This window comes from Barbatula barbatula (assembly GCF_947034865.1).
Source record: "Barbatula barbatula genome assembly, chromosome: 15".
In the NCBI taxonomy this organism is placed as follows: Eukaryota; Metazoa; Chordata; class Actinopteri; order Cypriniformes; family Nemacheilidae; genus Barbatula; species Barbatula barbatula.
This window is the reverse complement of record NC_136778.1, coordinates 3,194,929-3,215,658: the sequence shown is the minus strand read 5'-3', so window position 1 is coordinate 3,215,658 and position 20,730 is coordinate 3,194,929. Positions and strand designations below refer to the sequence as shown.

The 20,730-nt window shown below is 38.7% G+C and overlaps 1 protein-coding gene across 10 annotated transcripts in view; it reads left to right on the top strand.

Moving 5' to 3' along the window:
- The first annotated feature begins 6,294 nt into the window (after window positions 1-6,294).
- Window positions 6,295-20,730, top strand: part of afdna (afadin, adherens junction formation factor a) — an 87,416-nt gene continuing 72,980 nt past the window's right edge. For 6 of the 10 annotated variants that reach the window (XM_079475255.1, XM_079475249.1, XM_079475254.1 and 3 more), the window contains exon 1: window positions 6,295-6,663. In XM_079475255.1, the coding sequence (XP_079331381.1) occupies window positions 6,562-6,663 (102 nt within the window). In that variant the 5' untranslated portion in view covers window positions 6,295-6,561. Of the gene's footprint in view, window positions 6,664-16,323; window positions 16,467-20,730 lie in introns of those variants that run through there. The other 4 variants (XM_079475248.1, XM_079475247.1, XM_079475250.1 and 1 more) reach the window with 3 other exon arrangements.

Below are 20,730 nucleotides of genomic sequence, written 5' to 3'. Positions count from 1 at the left end.
CTCTATATCCATGCTTCATAGCCACTTTTCAGTCTCAAATGATGTAGTATACTACTGTGTGTGCTTATTACACTATATACTTAACCATCTAGTGTATGAACTGTAACAGACACTAAAGACTCTGTAAAACACACTGCTTAACATACTTTAGCTCGTTGGTATTTGTTTTTCTTACACTATTTACACTTCTTAATGGTGTAGAACAGTGCAGAATTACACCGCAGTGGAGTATGTGATGCACGGACAAAAAAATATGACTGAAGTGTCAAAGATGGGATTTTCAGCAGAATGAGAGGTGCCAAGGTCAGAAAACGGTGACAAAACTATCATGAATAATTCATTCCCCCTCTTTGTCTTATGCTCCTGTTCGGCGCTCACGACCCTGACAGCTTTATTCTAGCGAGAGTGTCGTTTTCCACACCTTCTTACTTCCCAAAATGGCCCTTTAATTAGGCTGACAAATTACAGCCGACGCTCGCTGAAGCTATCGGGGAAAGGAACTGTGGGAAATTTGTGTTCCTCAAGCTTTCTTTTGTCTGCTGACTGTAAAGAGAAGTATCAGCCTGTGGGAACCTATTATTTAGACGAAAATGTAAAGTGCTACCATCTTCGAAACGTATCAGCCTCGCTTTTACCTCTAATGTTCATCACACGTAAGTTTTAGGTTTAGGTTTATTGGTTTATATTAAGTAATGTATTGATCACACGGGCAAAGGATAATAGTAGTGTACATGGGCCTACAGACGTCTACTGTAACCAATTAAAATAAAACATGAAAAATACCGTGCTATACTAACTTAACTTTTGTATTTACTATAGTAAACATGAATGAATCGTGTTATACTTTGATATAGCAATTACACTATAAAATGAAACTTTGTAAGTATAATACAGTATTGTATACTAAAATACTTCATATATGTTATATGTTAAAATCATACTAAATGAATAATATACTAAATGAACTACTAAATACTGTAGTATACTTTAATATTTACTATAGTAAGGTTCAAAATGGTTCATTTTACTACAGTTTACTAGTAGTAAATAGCTAGTAGTACAGTTTACAAAGTAAATAGCATAGTTTACGTATTATCTTCTTGTGCACGGTAGCTCATCTCAAACTGTTCAAATCCAATAAGTGTTGCTTGTTTTGTAAACGGAACAGATGCTAGAATGTAAAGCCATGCTCAAGAAGTCTCTAAAGCCCTGTGCTTGAGTGTGTAAGTGTACGTGGGCGCTACACAGATGCAGAAGTTGCGCCGGTTGCCATGGCAAATGCAATTAACAGGTGCAACTTCAAGGCATCTCTCTTTCACACTTAACGCTCATGAATCGCCCCCCATCGTGTTTATTGGTCTGTTTAAACTGGTGCTCTTGTTCAGATCCATTCAACGGATGTCAGATGAATGCAAGAGATAGAAACGTATTGTTTGTAAACTGAATTATATCAGCCCGGAGCAACTGCTCAAAAATAAAACCGCACCGACGGCTAATCAGATGCACAGACGTCTGCCACTTCACAGGCACTGAGACTCAATGAGGTGAAGCTTTCCCCAATGCCAAGCCATCGCCAAGGAAACGACATTCAGTGCCAGAGTGCATCCTCGGGGACCGAAGGCGACTGCCCGCTGCTTCTATCTACACTCTTTAAGTGGGTTGACAGGGAGCTGGGAGGGCAGACGCTACCTCTGTAGACTCACTTTGGCTCTGTGGGCAGAGAGGCTTGTGCTGTCTCACTCTAATATCAAACACAGATGTGACGGCAGACAGCTATTACAGGCCAGGAGCTGACAATTTGTTACTGGAGGTTATGCTTCAATTTGGTGACCATTTGGTTGTTAACTTAGGAAGTCTGTGTGACCTCAGCTCGGTACTGATGGTTTCATTTCATCAGCCTTGAAAATAATTTCTGTTGCATTCTTCGGTATTTTCTACAATTCTTCCTTTTTCTCATTAAGAATATATTGTGTGTTTGTTTATTGTAATTCTTTAAAGTCCTTTTACATTTACACCTGTATACCTGTCAATAAAGTTGATTCTTAGTTTTAAGCGGTAGTAAATTGAATATATATATACTTAAAGTTTTACCACTGTTCTCACTGTTGTTTACTACAGTTTACTACAGTAAAAACAAAGATTTACAGCAGTATTATTCATTTGCAAGAACATGACTTTTACATCAGAGTTTTTGGTTAATATGAATAAAGGAGTTGACTTGAATACTCCTGCAGCTTTAAAGTGTAATCTCGATTATGTAATCTCTTCATTACTTTGAGACAATTAAACTCAATGATAATCATTTTGCCGGAATCCAGACTGTGTTTTCAGACTGATGTGCACTTATGACGTCACCAACTGAAATAAAAGACAATCTATTTATTTATATCTTATAGTATTTATACTTTAGACATATCTACTTTTTAATATGAAATAGTTATCTTCTGGAAGTCCAAAAAAAGTTCAAATCTACAAAAAAATCCACAAAAACCCTTTAAAGGCAATATTATAATTTTAAAGGGATGCACCACCCATTCATCCTTTCATCGTTGCCTCATGTCATTCCAAACCTGTTTGACTTTCTCCTATAGTAAGAATATATTTTAAAGAACGGTCATAACCAAACAAATCTGACCCCCATTGTCTTCCATTGTATGAACAAAACCACAGAGACATTTCTCAAAATATCTTCTTTTGTGTTCCACATAAGAAAGGGTCATATGCCGGTTTTGAACAACACGAGGGCGTAATGAAAGAATTGTTATGTCTGTTTGTGTGTGGTTTTCTGTGTCTCCTATTCAAGTTTTACCTTTAGACATGAATTATTATGCCAAACATATCTCGTAGCGCAAGTCTTTATTTCAACACACGCTGTCAGAGTTGTTTAGTTTTAGACATTACTATTGTCTCTGCTCTTATATAATGTTGTTATGTTTGGCACAGAAAATGAAAGGAGGAAAAGTCTGCCACATTGTGGATTTCAGCTTTGTCCTAGATTCTTAATGTTCACAGGTTTTGTGTGTTACTGTTGTTTAGCTCTTACTCATTAAAATATAAGTTACACAGAAGAACATAAAACACCAATGAGGATGATCAGAATCTTTAGTTTGCATTAGCATTGCGGGTTTCATTGTCTGTGCCTGCAGTATGGAGGAAATATTCATCATCACGATCATCAACATATGTTTTTGTCAACCCACCTGTGTAAACTACACATATTTCCCAGAAGGCCGCGCGAGCCACTCCTAAAATATGAATTCTGTGATAGAAACTCGACAGCACAACATTTTTTAGACACGGCATACCAGGACACTCAACTCCTGACAAATGTTAGCGCTGATGAAAACCACTTAAACTGTCATACCACTGTCACCTGAAACAGGAAGAAACTGTCATGAGAGTAATAAGCTGAGGGTGTCAAATGCAAACACATTCCAAAAATACATTCACAAATACGGTTAAAGATTTTATCCACCTTATTCTGTAAATTTGTACTGTGAACTCCTTGTGTATGTACTTTCGGTCACTAACAACACTGAACATTTTTCGAAACAGAGCTTGTGTCTTACACCATATGTGAGAGTCGATCTGCTTTCTTTCAAAGAAAACTCAATATATGTGTGTGGAGCGTGTGCTCGGTGGTAATTTAATTAGTCTCTTTGGGTTTGACTTCAATGGTTTACAGATGGCTGGGCAGATCAGAAAACAGAGATGTTCAACTTATTTCTTAATTTCTTCCCTATTTCGATTTTTTTAGACTTTAACTTTTTTTCGCAACTAACTTGGCTGTAGTATGTAAATGTAATTTATTCATTGGTGACATCAAACATCAAATAAATAGAATGTGTCTGTGAAACAGACGGTTTGATCTTAGTACAGGAATTTGCAGAGCGATGAATGCTTGAGATGATCATTGAGATGATGCTGGATGCAGTCTGATGTGTGCTGGACTAAGCTGTTAGATTTTGACAAACTATAATAATGTATTTTCTCCTTAAAATAGCATAATTTCTGTCAAAGATGCCACAACCGGCTAACAAATCGTTGATGATCAGCTATTGGTGTTTAATTGTCTTCATTGATGTAATGAGATGCAGAGGATGCAGGATGCTGCCCTCATCGCAGCTTCCTTCCTCCCTCAGCCTGACAATCCTCGCCTTTTATTGCAATAGCACAGGTTCTGTTAGTAAATATTACGCCATGTAATAGCTATTCTTATCACTCAAGTAGGCAGCAGATGTGAAGGTTTACTGAGTGCTTTCAGTTATCAGTGGAATTACATTTCTCGGTTCAAAGTTCAATGTTAAACTTCAGATTTGAAACTACATGTGTCAGTGTAAGAGTGAAATGAAACCAACATTTAAAAAAATAACCTCAGACCGCAGGAACCACAGGAAACCATATCACTTCGACTCTCACCCGCTTCCTGTTTCTACCACAGATATTACAACTCGAGACACTGATTTTCTTATAGTGGAAAACCACTAAAATAAGAGGTTTCTGAGATTAAGGTAGGCAATTTAAAATAATGAGAAATTTTTTTATAGAGCTCATGAGATCCAGGTAACTGTTGCTGGGGTAACAATCCGTGCCAAATGCCCTTACAACATTTATTTTTTGACATTGTTCAAAGAGATAAATCGGTAAATCTATGGGTCATTCTCTCTCTCTCTCTCTCTCTCTCTCTCTCTCCCCTATCCGCAAAATGAGTTATATTTACGAAATATTAATTCATCATCACCCTTATGTCATTCCAAACTGTATAACTGTCTTTGTTCTGCAGAACACAAAAGAGGATTTTGAGGAATGATGGCAACGCTCTCCCCCGATGACTTCCATTGTATGGACACAAAACCAAAAATATATGCTAACAAGCTTCATCCCATTATTGGAAGGAACAAAATGAGAAAATGTCTCAGTGTTATCTGTTAGGTTTTTAGGGCATATCACGGATGATACAAACAAATCCAGGTAGAACTTTCCTTTGTGCAGATACTACCTTCTGAGATCTGCGTCGATATAATACGATTGAGGTGGAGTATGTTGCCACAAAGAATGCTGACAACACACGTATCTGTTGAGATAGCTAATGATGATTTATTTTCCACTCTTGTCATCAATTCACTAGCCAGATGGACAATTGATGTCCGGCTCTCCAGACCACCAAGTGCGGTGCTAGACACCATCTTTCTATACCATAAATAAAAGTAGACAGAATGTAAATCGCTCTTGTTTTTTTGTATTGATTTTGTCTGACCTCTTTACTAGGCCACAAACCTCTTCAGATTTTAACATGTCATGCGCATTCAGTTAATAAAAATAATTTTAACGAAGTACATGTGTGCATTTTTACATGAGAGTACAAATCCCATCGCCAAGTCTCTACTGTATTTAGTAGCCAAACCCTTTACATTAAAAGAAAGTTGAGTTTAATAATACGCTTGCGTCTTCAGCATAAACAGTGATGGGCAACTTACTTGCCAAAGTTTAATACTCAAGGTTTCGAAAAACTGTCTCTAGTCTGGTTTAGCAAGCACCACTTAATATAAAACAGTCTATGCAGACTCTTGGATTATAGTATCATGTATCTTGTATTAAAATAAGTGCTCTCCAGGCAAGCAGAAAAGAGAGCTTTGTGGTAATGTAATGGGCTTGTGCTGAATTTAGTTTTATATGTTGGATGTTTTTGCCTCATCAAGCTGATTTCCATGCAGATGTGCACAGCTGGTCTTGTCAGGTCTGCAATGATGCTCTTCATGACCCCCACATGCAAAAACAGAATCTGTTATTTAACGGAAAAAAATATGAACACATTTATTTTTACATGTTGTGTATATTATTTGTAATAGATCCAAGTTTTAATCCAATGTCCAATGTGGATTGTACTATAGTTTTTGCATGTCTTCTTTGTGTTACACAAATGCACACGATTGATATAAACACTGTAATTCCTTTTTATTTAATTAACAAAAACTAAATGCTTTGAAATGGACATGCAATCTGTATTTATTTGGTACAAACGCCAATATATTTACTAGATACAACTACTCTTAGATTTTGTCCATACTTCAGATTATTTGAAGTATTTATTAAATTGCAAAACAAATAGGCCTAATCTATTTGGTCAATCGTCTAATGTTAGAAAAACGAGTTAAACAATGAAGCCATTAAAATACGTCTGAGGGGAGAGAACTCGGTGCCTGGCGCGAGACCTTTCTTTCATTATCTGCCATTGTGCGCGTCCTCGCGTGGACTTTCGGCGCGCACCGCTCCAGTCAGTCCCACCGCTTTGCCACAGGGAGCGCGCACGGAGCGCGATAAGACGAACGAAAGCCGGGAACGCGGAAACCGAGTAGAAGCGGCGGACGAGAGCGGAGGTGCGTGATAGCCGGCGACTGCGGGAACGAGCGACACTCGTCACACGAACCCCTTTGAATCCCGGACGCGGGGTTTAACGCATTCGCGTTTATTTCGTCGGACTAGACGCCCGTTGGAGTGGATAAAAGCGAGGAAACGGGATTGGTTCTCTCCGGGCTTGACTAGAATCGGTCGGATTTGATCATGTCGGGGAGCCGAGAGGAGGAGCGGCGGAAACTCGCCGACATCATCAACCACTGGAACGCCAACCGGCTCGACCTGTTCGAGATCAGCCAACCGACTGAGGTGAGTCCGCGGAGCCGTGAACGAGCGCAGGCCGCACGCGCCCCGAGCGAACGAGCCCGTAGCTGTGGTCAGAACGTCTCGTTTTGTTCGCGTTTGAGCGTCTACGGAAGTATTAAATGACGAGGGACAGTTTGGGATTTGACTAATCATTAAATGACGTTGTCGTGATGCTAGTACTCACGGTTTTACTAGCGTAGCTATGGTAACGTCATATATAACGTAGTAAAATCATTCATCGGTCATTTTGACTCTTTTTCTCACTGCCGTTGTATTTATGTTGATATATCTGGCAGCACATCCTCCTAAGTAATGTTTACTATACTTAAACCATCATAGATGTACATAAGGGATGAATTGGCTGCCGCTGTCACTTATATGCGATTCCCTGATGCTGTTCGCAACGATTCTTGCCGTGAATATACCGGTAATTTATCGAGATGAAATCGGTGCGGCTTGTTGCAGATATGCATGGTGAGAGCCGCATGCACGGGTGACAGATTAGATCACAGCAGCTGCATAATAATGCTGGATGTGTTGCACGAGGCTGTGGGTTGTATATGTCATAATAACACGCTGTTTATATGCACTGCTCGTGTAAATACAGAGGGCAACGCCGGTGCTAGCTAACAGAAGCTAGGTGGTCACCATCGCGGTCGAACACTGGACGTGTAACCTTAAATGCACCGCTTTGGAAATGACGTCTCTTTTACGTTAATTGTACAGTGTAGGGTTTTTGTGTTTAATTCGCAAGCTGTCATCGCATGCGCGGTTAAGTCGTTCTGATGCGTGGTGATTTATGCTTGCAATATTGAATCGGCAAGATGCACCAAGCAACCACTGTGGCGTTGAAAACGTGTCGTGTTTTTAATCGCAACTTTAGTGCATTTGTCTGCATTGAATTGCACGCCAGTTTGGCAGGGAATTAGTGCGTTTAGGCGGGCAATGCATGAATGCATTGAATGGTGGGGGTTGGGGTAAAGCATCAGGTCGGGGGTCTTCCCTGCTGATTTACTGGAAAAGCCCATAGACTCTTGTAATATCCTTTGGCCTTTAATATTTCATGCATAAGTGATATTGAGCCCCTCGGGATACCTGCTGCTGTGACATAAAAAGCTTAGATTAGGTTTGTTTTGGTCGGTGGCACCCAACTGATGGGCGATTAGGACGCATAACCAAACCCCCAAAACACCCCATTAAGACCACGAACTGGTGATATCAGCAAGTGTTGGGGGGCTGACGATGACGTCGCTGTCTCTGCCTCTCGCTGTATGTAAAAGATTTGCCAACCTTGTGCTATTGTCATATTGTATTAGCTGGCACATTCTGGAATAACACCTCTGTTTAGAGCAATATTATATCACCAAAACAGATGCATGCAATGAAAACATGGAGAATCTTATTTGTGTATTACATTGTTGAATGTGAGGATAGTTTTTTGTATGTTGATCTAGAAAGGAAGGTTATGAATAGGCATATAGTGCGTATTTATCATCAATTCTAATATAATTTGACATGTCAGCAATAGGGATGTCTACATAGTAGACATTAGTAGTAGTAGTCTTTAGATAATAGTAAGGGTGTAACAATTAAAAAATCTCACTGTATGGTAATTCCTCGGTACAATGTTTATTACTATATTTAAAATGACATATGATGACGTGCAATAAAAGCATTCTCTTTTCTTTATCCTCTAATCATTACTGTTGCTTAGAAGTATGTGTTATAGTATGAAATGGGTTAAATAACCTAAAAATCCCTTTTATAAAATGAAATAATTGCACCAGATAGACCTTGACAAATGTAACATCTATTATTTTTTTCTAACATTCTCAATGTTTGGCCCGGAAGACCTATCGTTTCATACAGTCATGTGACCACGATAATATTGATACAATTTTGCTATTGCGAGTACACGTTTTCGATAATATTCTTACATCCCTATAATCCCGTAATACATAGACTTGGAAATAAAATTGAACAAGATAAGCATCTTGCGTAATTGTTTCAAAGTGTTTTTAAGGATTGAAATGAACTGGATTTTGAAGTTAAAAGGCTGTTCATGATAAACTAAACAGACTTTAAAGGAGCAAAGAGAATCAAAGTGATGCATGCCATCATTTCTTCTGACTTTGCATTTGTGTCTTATCCACCAAAACAGTTTCTGTGCCCTTACTGTCCACACCCAACTGAAACCTGGTAATTCCATTCCCATGTGTCCTACCCTTGCCAAAACCGACACTCTGACATAATCTTGGTATAGATGCCTATTCCATGGCAGGAAATATCAAGAAATATGATGGCAATGATCATCAGATGGCAAACTAATTGTTGTTCTGCTGACACTGGTCATTGACCGGTTCATGGAAGTTTTGCCTTTCCATATTGGATAAGTGGCCTGAAGGCTTTTTAAAACAAAATAGTTTTATGAATATAATTTTTGATGTATCAGCTCTCATCATCTTTTATTAACTTCAGTCCCTTTAGGTGCAGGTGCAGTGTCATTTTTGCATATGGGAAGATCGTGTGATTATCCAGACATGGTTAGTTTTACACAGAATGTCTTGATGTATGAATAGACAAAGGCTTAAAAACATTTGCAGTTTTTTGTTGATTCAACTTCAAAATATTAGTTGACTCAATTAATTGAATGGGAAAAAATATTTTTAAGTTGAATGAACTCACAATTTCAAGTAACTTATTTCAGGTAACTTATTGTTGAACTAACAAAAAACGACAAATGTTTTTTAAGCCTTTGTCTATTCATACATCACAACATTCTGTGTTAATCTAACCATTGTTTTCACAGTGAGTGTCTTCATGTTTTTTAGCTTTAGACCAGATATTATCTTTATTTCTAACCTTATACTAGTTAGCTGTCTGCTTTTTTTGCAAATATTATTATTATTATTGTCTAGATTAAATTAAGCTTTATCATGTTCCAGTGAAGGCTTTGGGTATGGCCAAAGTGTAACAGTGTTCTTCTGTGCAAACCTTCATTTTGGATGGTTAAAACTCTGTGATGTCAGAGATCATTAGATGTGACCTCTTTGCCCATGCCCAGAGAATGAGAGACGGTTCATATGTTCCTTCTTGTAGATTATCATCAGATACCCATTTGAACATTGATAGCTTTGTATTTAAAGAAGAGCATGACCCAAGAAGTTTAAGCAATTTGATGGATCTAAAATGGCATTTTAGAGCTTAAGAGGCCTGCCACCTCACCATTTTTTGCCTCCGAGGGAAATCATCTCCATGGTGATTTTCATGCCTTTAAATGTTCATCCAAGCACGATTCGTTTTTTTTTGTGAGGCATAGAGTACAGGCAATATCAGTATATAAAACTAATGATCTTTCCCTCCAAATCTGTGGGGTCCATAAAGAAATGTAGGATTATAGTATGCTTTTGGCTTCTTTTTTAGTGTATTATACTTAATTCCCTACACGGCAAGTAAAAAAGTAATGTGATCTTATCGTGATATATTTCCTTTTAAAACAGGAAGTGGTTGCAGGTTTTTATTAAACATCACAGCCTAGCAAAACCCTGCACATTAGCGTGACCGAAGACTTGTTGACAAGGTGTGATTCGCTATTTGCTATTGCGCGGCAGGTAGTATTTGTAATTTAGAAGAGATTTTTATTGGACATACATTTGAATACGCCCAAGCAAGCGTATTTTTAGTATGTTGTCACGAAGGAAAGTTGAGACTTCTAGTACGACCTCCGAGCTAACAGACATGGACTAAAAGCCACACAACAGTTTTAATTGTATGGGGCTTTGTAAATGTATCCGTTTAGCTTTCATAGGTCATTGTAAAGTTGGCATTCATTATTCAGAATCTTTAGATTTGTGGGTTTATGAATCACAGTCACTTGCTGCAGAAGCTTCAATTGTTCAGATTAAACACAATCTGGCTACTTTTCATCAACAGTGCATCTGGTGTTTTTTTTCCACAAACCTGCAGCCGTTGGCTGTGTTTCTGCTTAAAGGCTGCGTGTTGAATCATAACAAGTGTCCTCACGTGGTGCGGTGGGTGGGGTTCCCATCCGTATGATTGTATTCTGCACTCATGCTCGTACAACCACTGCATTCCACTCGCACATGCATGTGCTTCACCCTCCCTTGAGGGAGAGTGACTCTTTCTAAGCTACTGGATGAGAGCAGTTGTTGTGCAATTGCACTAAGTTCAGCATGAGAGGTTGTCGGCAGGGAATAAGAAGCAGGGCTGTTTTGAGTTCGTGTAGCTCAGCCGGAAGAATGTTGCGCTATGTTGCCAAGGTCATGGTGGGTTCGATATTTAGGAAAGAAAAGGGTTTGGGTTATTATTGTGATACCCTGATTGGCCCGGTTCTAGCAGGTGGACATAATAAAAGTTTGCATCTAGTATTTTTACATTTTGTTTATTTTTTACATGTTATTTCAACTGTTCGCTGAAGAGCCTGGTATGCATGTGACATCACATGGCCTAAGATCTAAGCACCTACATTGTCTTCATCCACCCAGCATCTTTGATCCCGAAGTTTCTGTGAAATGATTCTGTTGTCCGTGCACACAACTGCTTTATTGTCGCTGTACTTAATGGCAGTGGTTACACTTGATGGATGTCCTGTGAAGGGGAGGTCTTATCCCAGCCCTGCCCTTGGTCTGTCAGTCTCTATTAATCTCCCGGGAGGCCCGATGGTCAGTCAGTGGCCGCTTCAGGGTGGACCTGATTGGCTGATGCTCCCTCCAACAAACAGCCTTTGTGTTCCCGGCTCACAGGCTGTATGTGTGTAGTCACACACAGGTGACCTCGTAGGATGAACAGTTCTTTTATTATTTTCTTAACTTATGTTTAGAAATATCTTTAAAATTCTTGCAGCAAGTTTGGATGTTGAATATCATGTTTTGTGTAAATGTTTTTCCAAATCACAAAAAATACAGCTGATGGTATTGTTTTGAAAGCTTTGTGCTGAGAAATGCGACCCACTTTTCAAAGTGCAAAAATGTCCCCCGAAGCTTTGCCAAATATTTCCAGTGCGTTGCACGTTTTGTAGTATGTCTCATGATTGATATGGTTAGTCGTCTTCTTGGTTACTGCTGTATTCAGTACCAAACCCTAACCAAAAATACTGTGCTGGTACCATGGTACAGTGTTAATAAAATGCGTTGTTGTGTCCTTGATTGGGATGTTTTGATACAGATTAATGTGTAAATGATTAAAATGTAATTAAATAATAAAAAACCTTTTGACAAATCTGAGCCAGCAGAGATGGCCAGGACTGATCCATCGTGTTTGAGTCTGATCCATGTCATTCTGGAATGTACTTTCAACTCATCAGTTCCTAATGTCCTCACTCGCTCCAAAGAGGGTGTGCGTTCACATCCTTTGTGTCAGTTCATCCACTATGAAACTGAAGTTTAGTATTCTCGTTGATAGTTTGGCACAATACAGCTTTACATTTTGCTGTACAAAGAAGCGTTGCATCATAGATTGTGTGCCTGTGATGTCATAATAGCACTTGGTTGTGACATAAGTTCATGGTACGGTGCATCAACACTGCATTATTTCTTCGTCTCTGTAGTGCATAAACACTATTCGGTCGTGTCATTCTGCTTGATATCACTGTTGTTTTTATTTGTTTTCTTCAGCTGTAAAAATACGTTTGGATAGCTATGACCTCAACAGATAATTTGTTATATATTATGTAGTTGACAAATATACCTTGCTTCTATGTGTCTTATGGTGTGACACAGAAAGAATTTAGAAAGCAAACTGTTGTTGTTTTATGTTATTTAAATGTATATTTATGCCTAAATCTATAATATAAAAAAACAATGAACATAAATCTCTCTCATGCTAGTTGTTTTTCTAAATGTTTGCTTTCACACCAGAGGACACATTTAGGGTTTATTTGTTATTCGCCCATTTATTTAGGTGTACAAGCTAAAAGTAGTTTTTGAAGATTGATTTTCCTTAATCTCTCACATGGGGAAAACAAATACAATACCATTCAGATATAACATAGAAAATGTTGTTTGGCAGCTCAAATTGGGAAAGTTTTCCTTCCATTTGCGAGGGTTTTGAGGGGTCATTGGGCTGGACCTGGCAACCCGGTTACTGCTCCAAATTTATGCTAAACAGGATTGTCCTCAACATTAGCACCAGAAGTCCATAGATTTTGTCAGAGTGCAGAGAAAACTGATGTTTTAATGCTAGTAATCTCTGCTGAATTACAGGGGCCGCAGTGAGGGGTTAAGGAAAATGACCACAGCGTCAGGCCTGTGTTTGTGTTGGACAGAGGAGATAAGCACAGTCATCCTGTGTGTGTGTGTTGGTCTTATGATAACACTGGAATGAGGGTTCAGCCACAGTAAAAAGGCCTCTTGCTCTCACGGGACAAAGAACGGAGGGGCGGCCCTGTCGGCTACTTACTGTCTCTGAAAGTTCTCTGCTAAATCACAGCCCAGGAAACATCTAATGATGGGTCAAACTGCCACAGAGAGGATGTTACGTTTCCTGTTCGTTTAGCTTTTGAACACCTTCGATTTTCTGCCAATTTAGGATGCTGTGTAAGAGCTAGCACTCTTAATAATCAGCATGGCTCTTGATCTTATTGAACTGAACTTAATCATCATTTATAATGTTACTATATTGGTGTTTGTCATGGTTTAAAGTTCTTATCTATTGGCTGGTTTAAACCGTCCTGCCTCTGTTTCAGTGTAATGTCAGGAAACAGGATCTATGTATTCTAATTTTCTTGCATACTTTACATTGGTTGAAGATGTCAAACGACTTCCTGTGTTGTGAATCGGACACAGTTTTGAACACTGATGTACTTACTCTATCACAGATTTTATTTGACAAAATAATAAAAAAATGATCGATTGCAGCTTTAACTTTTTTTAACATTAAATGTCAACCTTTAAGATAAAAGCATTATTAATACTTCTAAAGAATTTATTAAGATATTATTTTCATAGTTTCATATAAACCTCAATGTGACATTTTAACATTTTATTGTTTTTAATACAGCCTGAATGTGCTGATTTGTTTCATCATGTTTCTCAGGCCCTACCTGAGCTGTTTGCTTTCTTTGGCATGTATTCGGGCCTTTCCGTTGTAGCTCTCTCCACCCTGCCTGGGCCTCAATCCGGGGGACGTTGGCTACAGAGAGCAATAATATTGTAACAAGTTAGACAATGCGTGTATGGGAGATGACCTCTGCAGGGGAGAGATTCCAAGTACAACACCGGCCCTCAGATGTTTATTGAACCAGACAGTGACTCGGGCCCCTGAGAACATCTTCAACATAAAAGCGTCTCCTCCCCTATGCACATTGCTTCATCTGTTTCTGTTTCTAAAACCCGCTCTGGCTCATCTGAAATCACACGCTCTTCTTAATAAGTATGATGTCTATGATAACTTGGTCTGCCATGCAGGTTTGAAGTGCGTCTGGCCGGTTTGCGGTCTCGGCCGGTGGTGGATTAAGCGTTGGGATGTGGTTTGCTGTCAGATGGCCCGGTATCTGATGGGCCTCCGTACGCAGTCTGGTTCTTGGCGTGGACCTAGGGGGAAATCCTGAGCGAAAATGACTTCCATATGGGATGAGCAGTCTGGCTTCCACATTCAAGCTGGGAAGGAGGTGTCAGACTGGTTTTACAGACCAGGACGCATTTGCGAAGAGCGTAGTTTGTTTATAAACTATTTAAAGTGATCTGCAGGCACACCTAGGGCTGCAACAACGAATCGATAAAATCGATAAAAATCGATTATTAAAAATGTTGGCAACGAATTTCATTATCGATTCGTTGTATCGCGCGACTATAACGCGCGCCGCATGTTTGAGTGGCGTGAGCGTGGCGTTTCTGTTGCGTGTCAGCTCTGTGGCGGCTGCGTCGTGTTTTCTGTATCTTTGCACACCAGCACCGTGCCTGACGCGGCGCTGGCGCGCTGCTGCTGCTAAAGGTGACATAGATAGAGGGAGGCCGCAGACAGACAAGGGTCTTGTATTCACGACAAGTTTAAACTTTTTTCACATAACCTACACCTTCCAAAATCCGAAAAATGAGTAAGTAGGCTGTCTGTTTATTTAAATAACATTTCCAAATGTTTTGTAGCTTTATTTCCTGATGTTGGACCGTCACTCAGATGACACACTAGACTACGTTGTTATTGTAGTGTGTCATATTTTTTTCCATTTTTAATCACATTGTTAAGAGCATAAAAAACAAAAATAATTCAGTCACCAATACATTTTGGGGTTTAATACGAACCACAATTCGTATTAAGATGATTCTCAGATAAGTTATTAAAGATGTAACGTAATCAATTGATGCACGAGTTTACTTTATGCAATATGTGTTTCAGATGTACATAAATTAATATTCCCATTCAATGCAATGTATCTTTTCATTGGATATAGCCTAAGCATTTTCTTGGAGGAAGATTTTATGGAAAAAAGTAGTTAATTGGAGTATTCATTTGCAACATTTTAGTAATAATATCTCATACTTTATTGAAATAAATTATACATTAATATTCCTATTTTCACTTGTTGTTTCTCCAAAAATGCATTATAAACATGATTTAAGTCCTGATGTTTTCTACAGTCGACATGTAAACCCCGTAACGTGTAGATGTTGGTTTAATGAAATTCAATTTGAAAATACGATCAAATAAATGATGATTAGCTTTCAAACATCAAAATGGCATTCATTAATATGTATTCGTGTACAAAATTACATATAAACATCTTTTCCTATTCTATTTTGCCTGGAAACGCTTCCAACACGCTTGCGTGTCTCGTGAAAAATAGGCGTCGATTCAATTCCTAGCATGCACGCGTTTTCCGTGCGGCTCGTCTCACGCAGGCAGTGTGCAAGCTCTAACCTGTTAACATGGGAGCCGATTTAAAAACGGTCACGCCAGGCTTCTGAGACGCTCACGCCTCGCATCCAGTGTGTCACAGGACTAAAAAAAGTTGATTGCGCCGCGCAGCATAGCGGAGAAAAAATAAATTAAAAAAGCAGAGCGGAGGTAGAGGAAAGACCATCAGAGAGACACGAAAAAATTCCAGAAAAAAACAGCAAACCATGAGAGGCTTCTTGATGGGAAATGCATCATGTAAACCACAGCAAGCTGTAATAATAATATAATAAGTAATAATAAAGCTTTTGAAATATGTTTTGCAATGTCAGTTCTATTTTTCAATAAAGGGTTGAAAATGAATGCTTTTAAAAATTTGTATCCGATTCATCGATTAATCGAACAAATAATCGACAGATTAATCGATTATTAAAATAATCGTTAGTTGCAGCTCTAGGCACACCCTTGCTGCCTGGCTTCAATTTCCCTGTTTAGTCATCTCGCCCATTCACAGTAGGAGTAGCTCTCCAACAAAAGAGCATCCTGGTGTGTGGCCGTAATGAAAGTTTAAACGGGGCTAGAGTTTCACTCCTTCGCGTTTAGACACATGCCCGGTGTTAATATTGCAAAATGGGGCCTTCAGCGCGAAAAAACACAGATGTGCAGAGAAAACAAAACGTTGAAACCAGTTTTCAGATTAATGAGTGGTTCCGAAATGAGACGTTGGCTTCCCGACGTTAAAGTCTGCTCATGGCGGATGAAATTGGACTTTGTGCTGTTGCATAATTTAGAGGCTTTGCCTGTGTATGTGTGTTTTTACAAGTTGAACCTGATACTGTTGTTTACACACACATACACGGCCTATGTTTTGGATCAGGCAAACCTATACCAACCTATCAGGTTTTAAAGGTTTAAGTAACAGAAATTAATGCTAATAAAGCATAGTCCCTGCGAAGGTGAGTATCACTGTTATTACTGCTTTTTTATTATTGCTGCTGCTTATACTGTTCATATGGCAAAATGTACTTTGTGTTGTTTGCAATTGTCAATAATTGTGATATTAATACCCATTATAACTGATATTGTGTTAAAACCACATATTTGATGATATTCTAAATAATATACTTGCGTTATTTGATTGACACTCTGACATAGTCGATGGAAATTTGCGCCTTTTTTACATTTTGCACTAAGAGACCACGCTCACCAATTCAATCATATTGGTGACATGAATTATTTTGGAGGAAAATCTGATATTATGACATCCCTTAACTTATGCTTAATGTTGAAAAATGTTTAAATAATGAAAAACTTGAATTGACGGATATGTCTGAACAATATATCTAGAATTAGGGCTGTTCAACTTATTAATCGCGATTGAAAGTTTGTGTTTACATAATATATGTCTGCACTGTGCATGTTAATTTTGTACTTTTAAGCACATAGACATAGATGTGGAGATATTTAAGAATGAATAAATGTTTGTATATAATTTAAAATATTTATACAAATATTAATATACACATGCAAATTTTTCCTGCATGTATGTTTATGTTTATAAATACAAAACAAATATGGACAGTGCACAGATATTTACAATTATACACACAAACTTTTATTCTGGATTTGATTAATTGCGATTAATCGTTGAACGGCCCTATCTAGAAAGCAGTATTTTATAGACACCTAGGTAGGCTGTTTTTGACTTTGGCCATTTGCTAAACACTGTGAAACCATTCAGAACACCTTGCAATGGCATTAACAATACAGAATTTGTAAAGGCATTTTTTTGTGATTGGGTTTAATTCCATTAGTGTGTTTTTAAGACTTTTATTTTGAAAGCATGTTTTGAGCTTAGCACAAAAGGCTGTTTGTCTGAACTGTCTGTCGCTTGCTCGGACTGTTACACAACATTGAATGATGTCCTGTGAAGAACAATCTGTAGTCTATGCCAGGCCCAGCTATTCTCACTGTGATCCATTTAGAGAGAAAGCAACTTGCTTTGGCTCGGACAACTCTGGAGGGTATTTGTGGGGTGGGGATTGTGGGGCTTGTTTTTTTTAAAATCGCATCACACATCCATTTGTGCCATATTTCTTTCTCAATTTGCAGCTTTTTTCAAGAAAGATGTGCTGTTATTTCTTTAAGCAAGCAAATTCGATTTTTCTTCCGAAAAATGTCTAGAGATTCTGTTGATGGTTTGTTATATGGTGGTAAACCCTCATCACCCATGTGACCTTTCTATTAATGTTTGGTACCACTTAGACAGCTGCCTTTGGTGCTTTACGGCTGTGTTTACATGATGTAAGACCCGTGATTTCATGTCGACTGTATTTCTGGAACTGTATAGTATGTAATTTTCCCATCTGATTATGCACCATCCTGGCACACTGCGGGTTTGTGTCTTTCGGCTGTAATGACACGGTGTGACCACTCCAAGGGTTCCTTGTACCTTTCAGTGACTCATAACAGAACCATAAGTGTCAAGAAAAAAAAAGATCCTTCTGCTTTGAGATCATTGGGGCATTTAAATCATCTACCACTTTACCGCCCTATTTTATTTAACTGCTGCCTGCGATTTCCTCCTCTCAATTTACTGCGAGTTTGAGCTGAAGGGCAGTTTTCATCCGGCCCAGTGGCCTTGTGGGAAGTGTTCAAGGTAAATTACTCAAGCTTGGGATGCCGTTAATAGCGCACCACCCCCATGAGCCCTTGGGTTACTATGTTACCGCCGTAATGCGGCCTAACCTATTCGTATATGAACGCACCTGTCGTTGCGGTTAAGTATTTGTGACGTTGCAGTTGTGCAGCTTGCTCACTTTTACGTTTTGAACGAAGAGGCCGGTAACTCATTTAATGATCCAGAATGAATTTAACAGCAAACACGGGTGTTTTTCAATAGCCGGTTCATGCATGTTGAGCTTACATTCCCTTTGATATTCAAATCATGGTGAGATTCTGTGTTGTTCATCTTTGGTTTTGAATAAGCGGTGTTGTTGTTGCTGCTGCAAAGCACAAAAAGGTACATCATGAAAACAGGAAGTTTCTGGCATAATTTAAAAACCTAATCCTCTTTCCCTAGTCACGCATCGATCACTTTCAGCAAACATTTACTCCGAAAGGAGGTAGACGATATGTTCCGTTACTCCTACTGAGCTGTCAGGCTCTAAGATGGCTTTATCTGCAGAAGGGTCGAGCGTGTGTGAAGGACATTAATCCATGAGAGATGACAACTTGCATCTGGAATTCATTGCAGACGCTGATGTGAAACAGGCCCTTTATCAGGCAAATTGTCATCGGCTGTCGCAAAGAAAACAAGTTTGTTTTAAACTGCCAATGAACTTAACCAACCGGCAAATCTTTTGGGTTCGTACTAGAAACACCACGTCGGGTCAAGTAGCATTGGGTGTGACTGCACAACGTTTTCATTTTACTAAACTTGTGTAGTTTTAACCAAATGTCTCAACATACAGAACTTAGAACTTGTTCAATTGTTTTTGGACCTTAACATAATATACAAAATAATATTAATCAATGATATCATAGCATGCATTTGATGACAAATCAATTGTGATGTTATTAGAAAGTCCTATTGAATATTCAGAACTGTCACAGATTATTAAAACTAAATTCACTGTAAATACAGTTAAATGATTTGTTAAAGAGGCCTTCTTTGAAAAAGCAAAGGCATTAAAGCACAAATTTTCAAAACATGGGTCACGTCCAACCGTTTCTGCAGAGGACTTTGTAGTGAGATCAAAGTCTATCTGTGTGTCTTTTGAAATTGACACATTTTTGTGTTTTTTTAAAACAACGCTTACGGAGGTAGAGCTTCTGTGTTTGTCCGCTACCCCTGTGATGGGAAACAAGTGTTTTAAGTCTGTAAATCATTGTCCACTTCTCTTCTATTTACAATACCTCAGTGACCACAAATGACCACTGGGATGCTGAGGGTCCCACTTACAACTTAAAGGGATAATTAACCCCAAAAGTTGGTCACTCGTGTTGTTTAAAACCTGTGGATGACTCTTTCCTCTGTGAAACACAAAAGAACCATTTTCAGTGGTTTTGTGTCCTTTCAAGGGAAAGTCAATTTTGAATTTTATTCAGACTCTTTTGTGTTCTGCAGAAAAATGCCTTTGAGATTTAATGACTTGAGACTGATTTAAATTATGAAGCGATTTTCATTTTCAGGTGAACCATTCAGTTAAAACCTACAGAGAGATTTTGATGTCCAGTAATGGATATCTGATAATATGATTTTTATGTAGACATCTTAAGTAGAGAAATCTGGGTATCTTTTATTCCGTCTACACTGGTGCGTTTTCATTTTCAAAACCGCTCTTCGTCCACACTAGTGTTTTCAAGCATTTCCCAAACGCTGCCCATCCACACTAAAACGTCTGAAAACGCTTACATCCATGTACTGCACATGAGTAAAACCTAATACACGTCAGCACGTGGCATTTCTGTCAGGCGTTTGTTTTCTTTCTGCTTCATTATGTCATGGCAATGTGGAGCAAAGACGGGACAATGAGTTAACTTGGATGTTGCTCTGGGTAACTCAAGACTATGAAACTGCGAAAGTGAAACTTAACTTGTGCTCCACTGCCAAAAAATAACTGCGAGTGATACAATTTTTCGTCTCCTAAAATGCAATCTAAAGTTAGCATGAACTGACATTCATGCTATCAAACAGGAGAGCAGCTGACACAATTGAGTCACATGACGCACAAGGCATCTTTTTAAAACCCCTCCATTTTTCTCATCCACACTACAACGCTAAAACTGCATTTTCAAAAGTATTCATGTTTGAGTTTGTTTTCGAAAAGCTCAGTTTTCGTTGAAAAAAACACCATCTCATTGTTGACGAAAGGCCAAAACAGAGAAAAATATGCGTTTTCAAACGAATTTGTGTGTATGGGTTCCTTTGCTCTGTTTGCCAGATCACTTTAGAAATAGCAATCCAACACAGCTGTAAATCTCTCTTATATGACCTGGATGAGGATGTCTCTTTGTTTAACAAAACACACTAAGCTAATGGCATTACAAGCTGCTGCGGTTAATGGGCTCTTAGCAAATGGGCTGACTCTCCCCTTAGTGACTATCTGTCAGAGCTGGTCTTCATTTGTCAGTTGAAAGTTGACGGACATTGCTGTCCCTTGTAAAGGAACCTCATGAAATCGTACTGGGAAGAAAACAATTCCAACATTTTCCAAA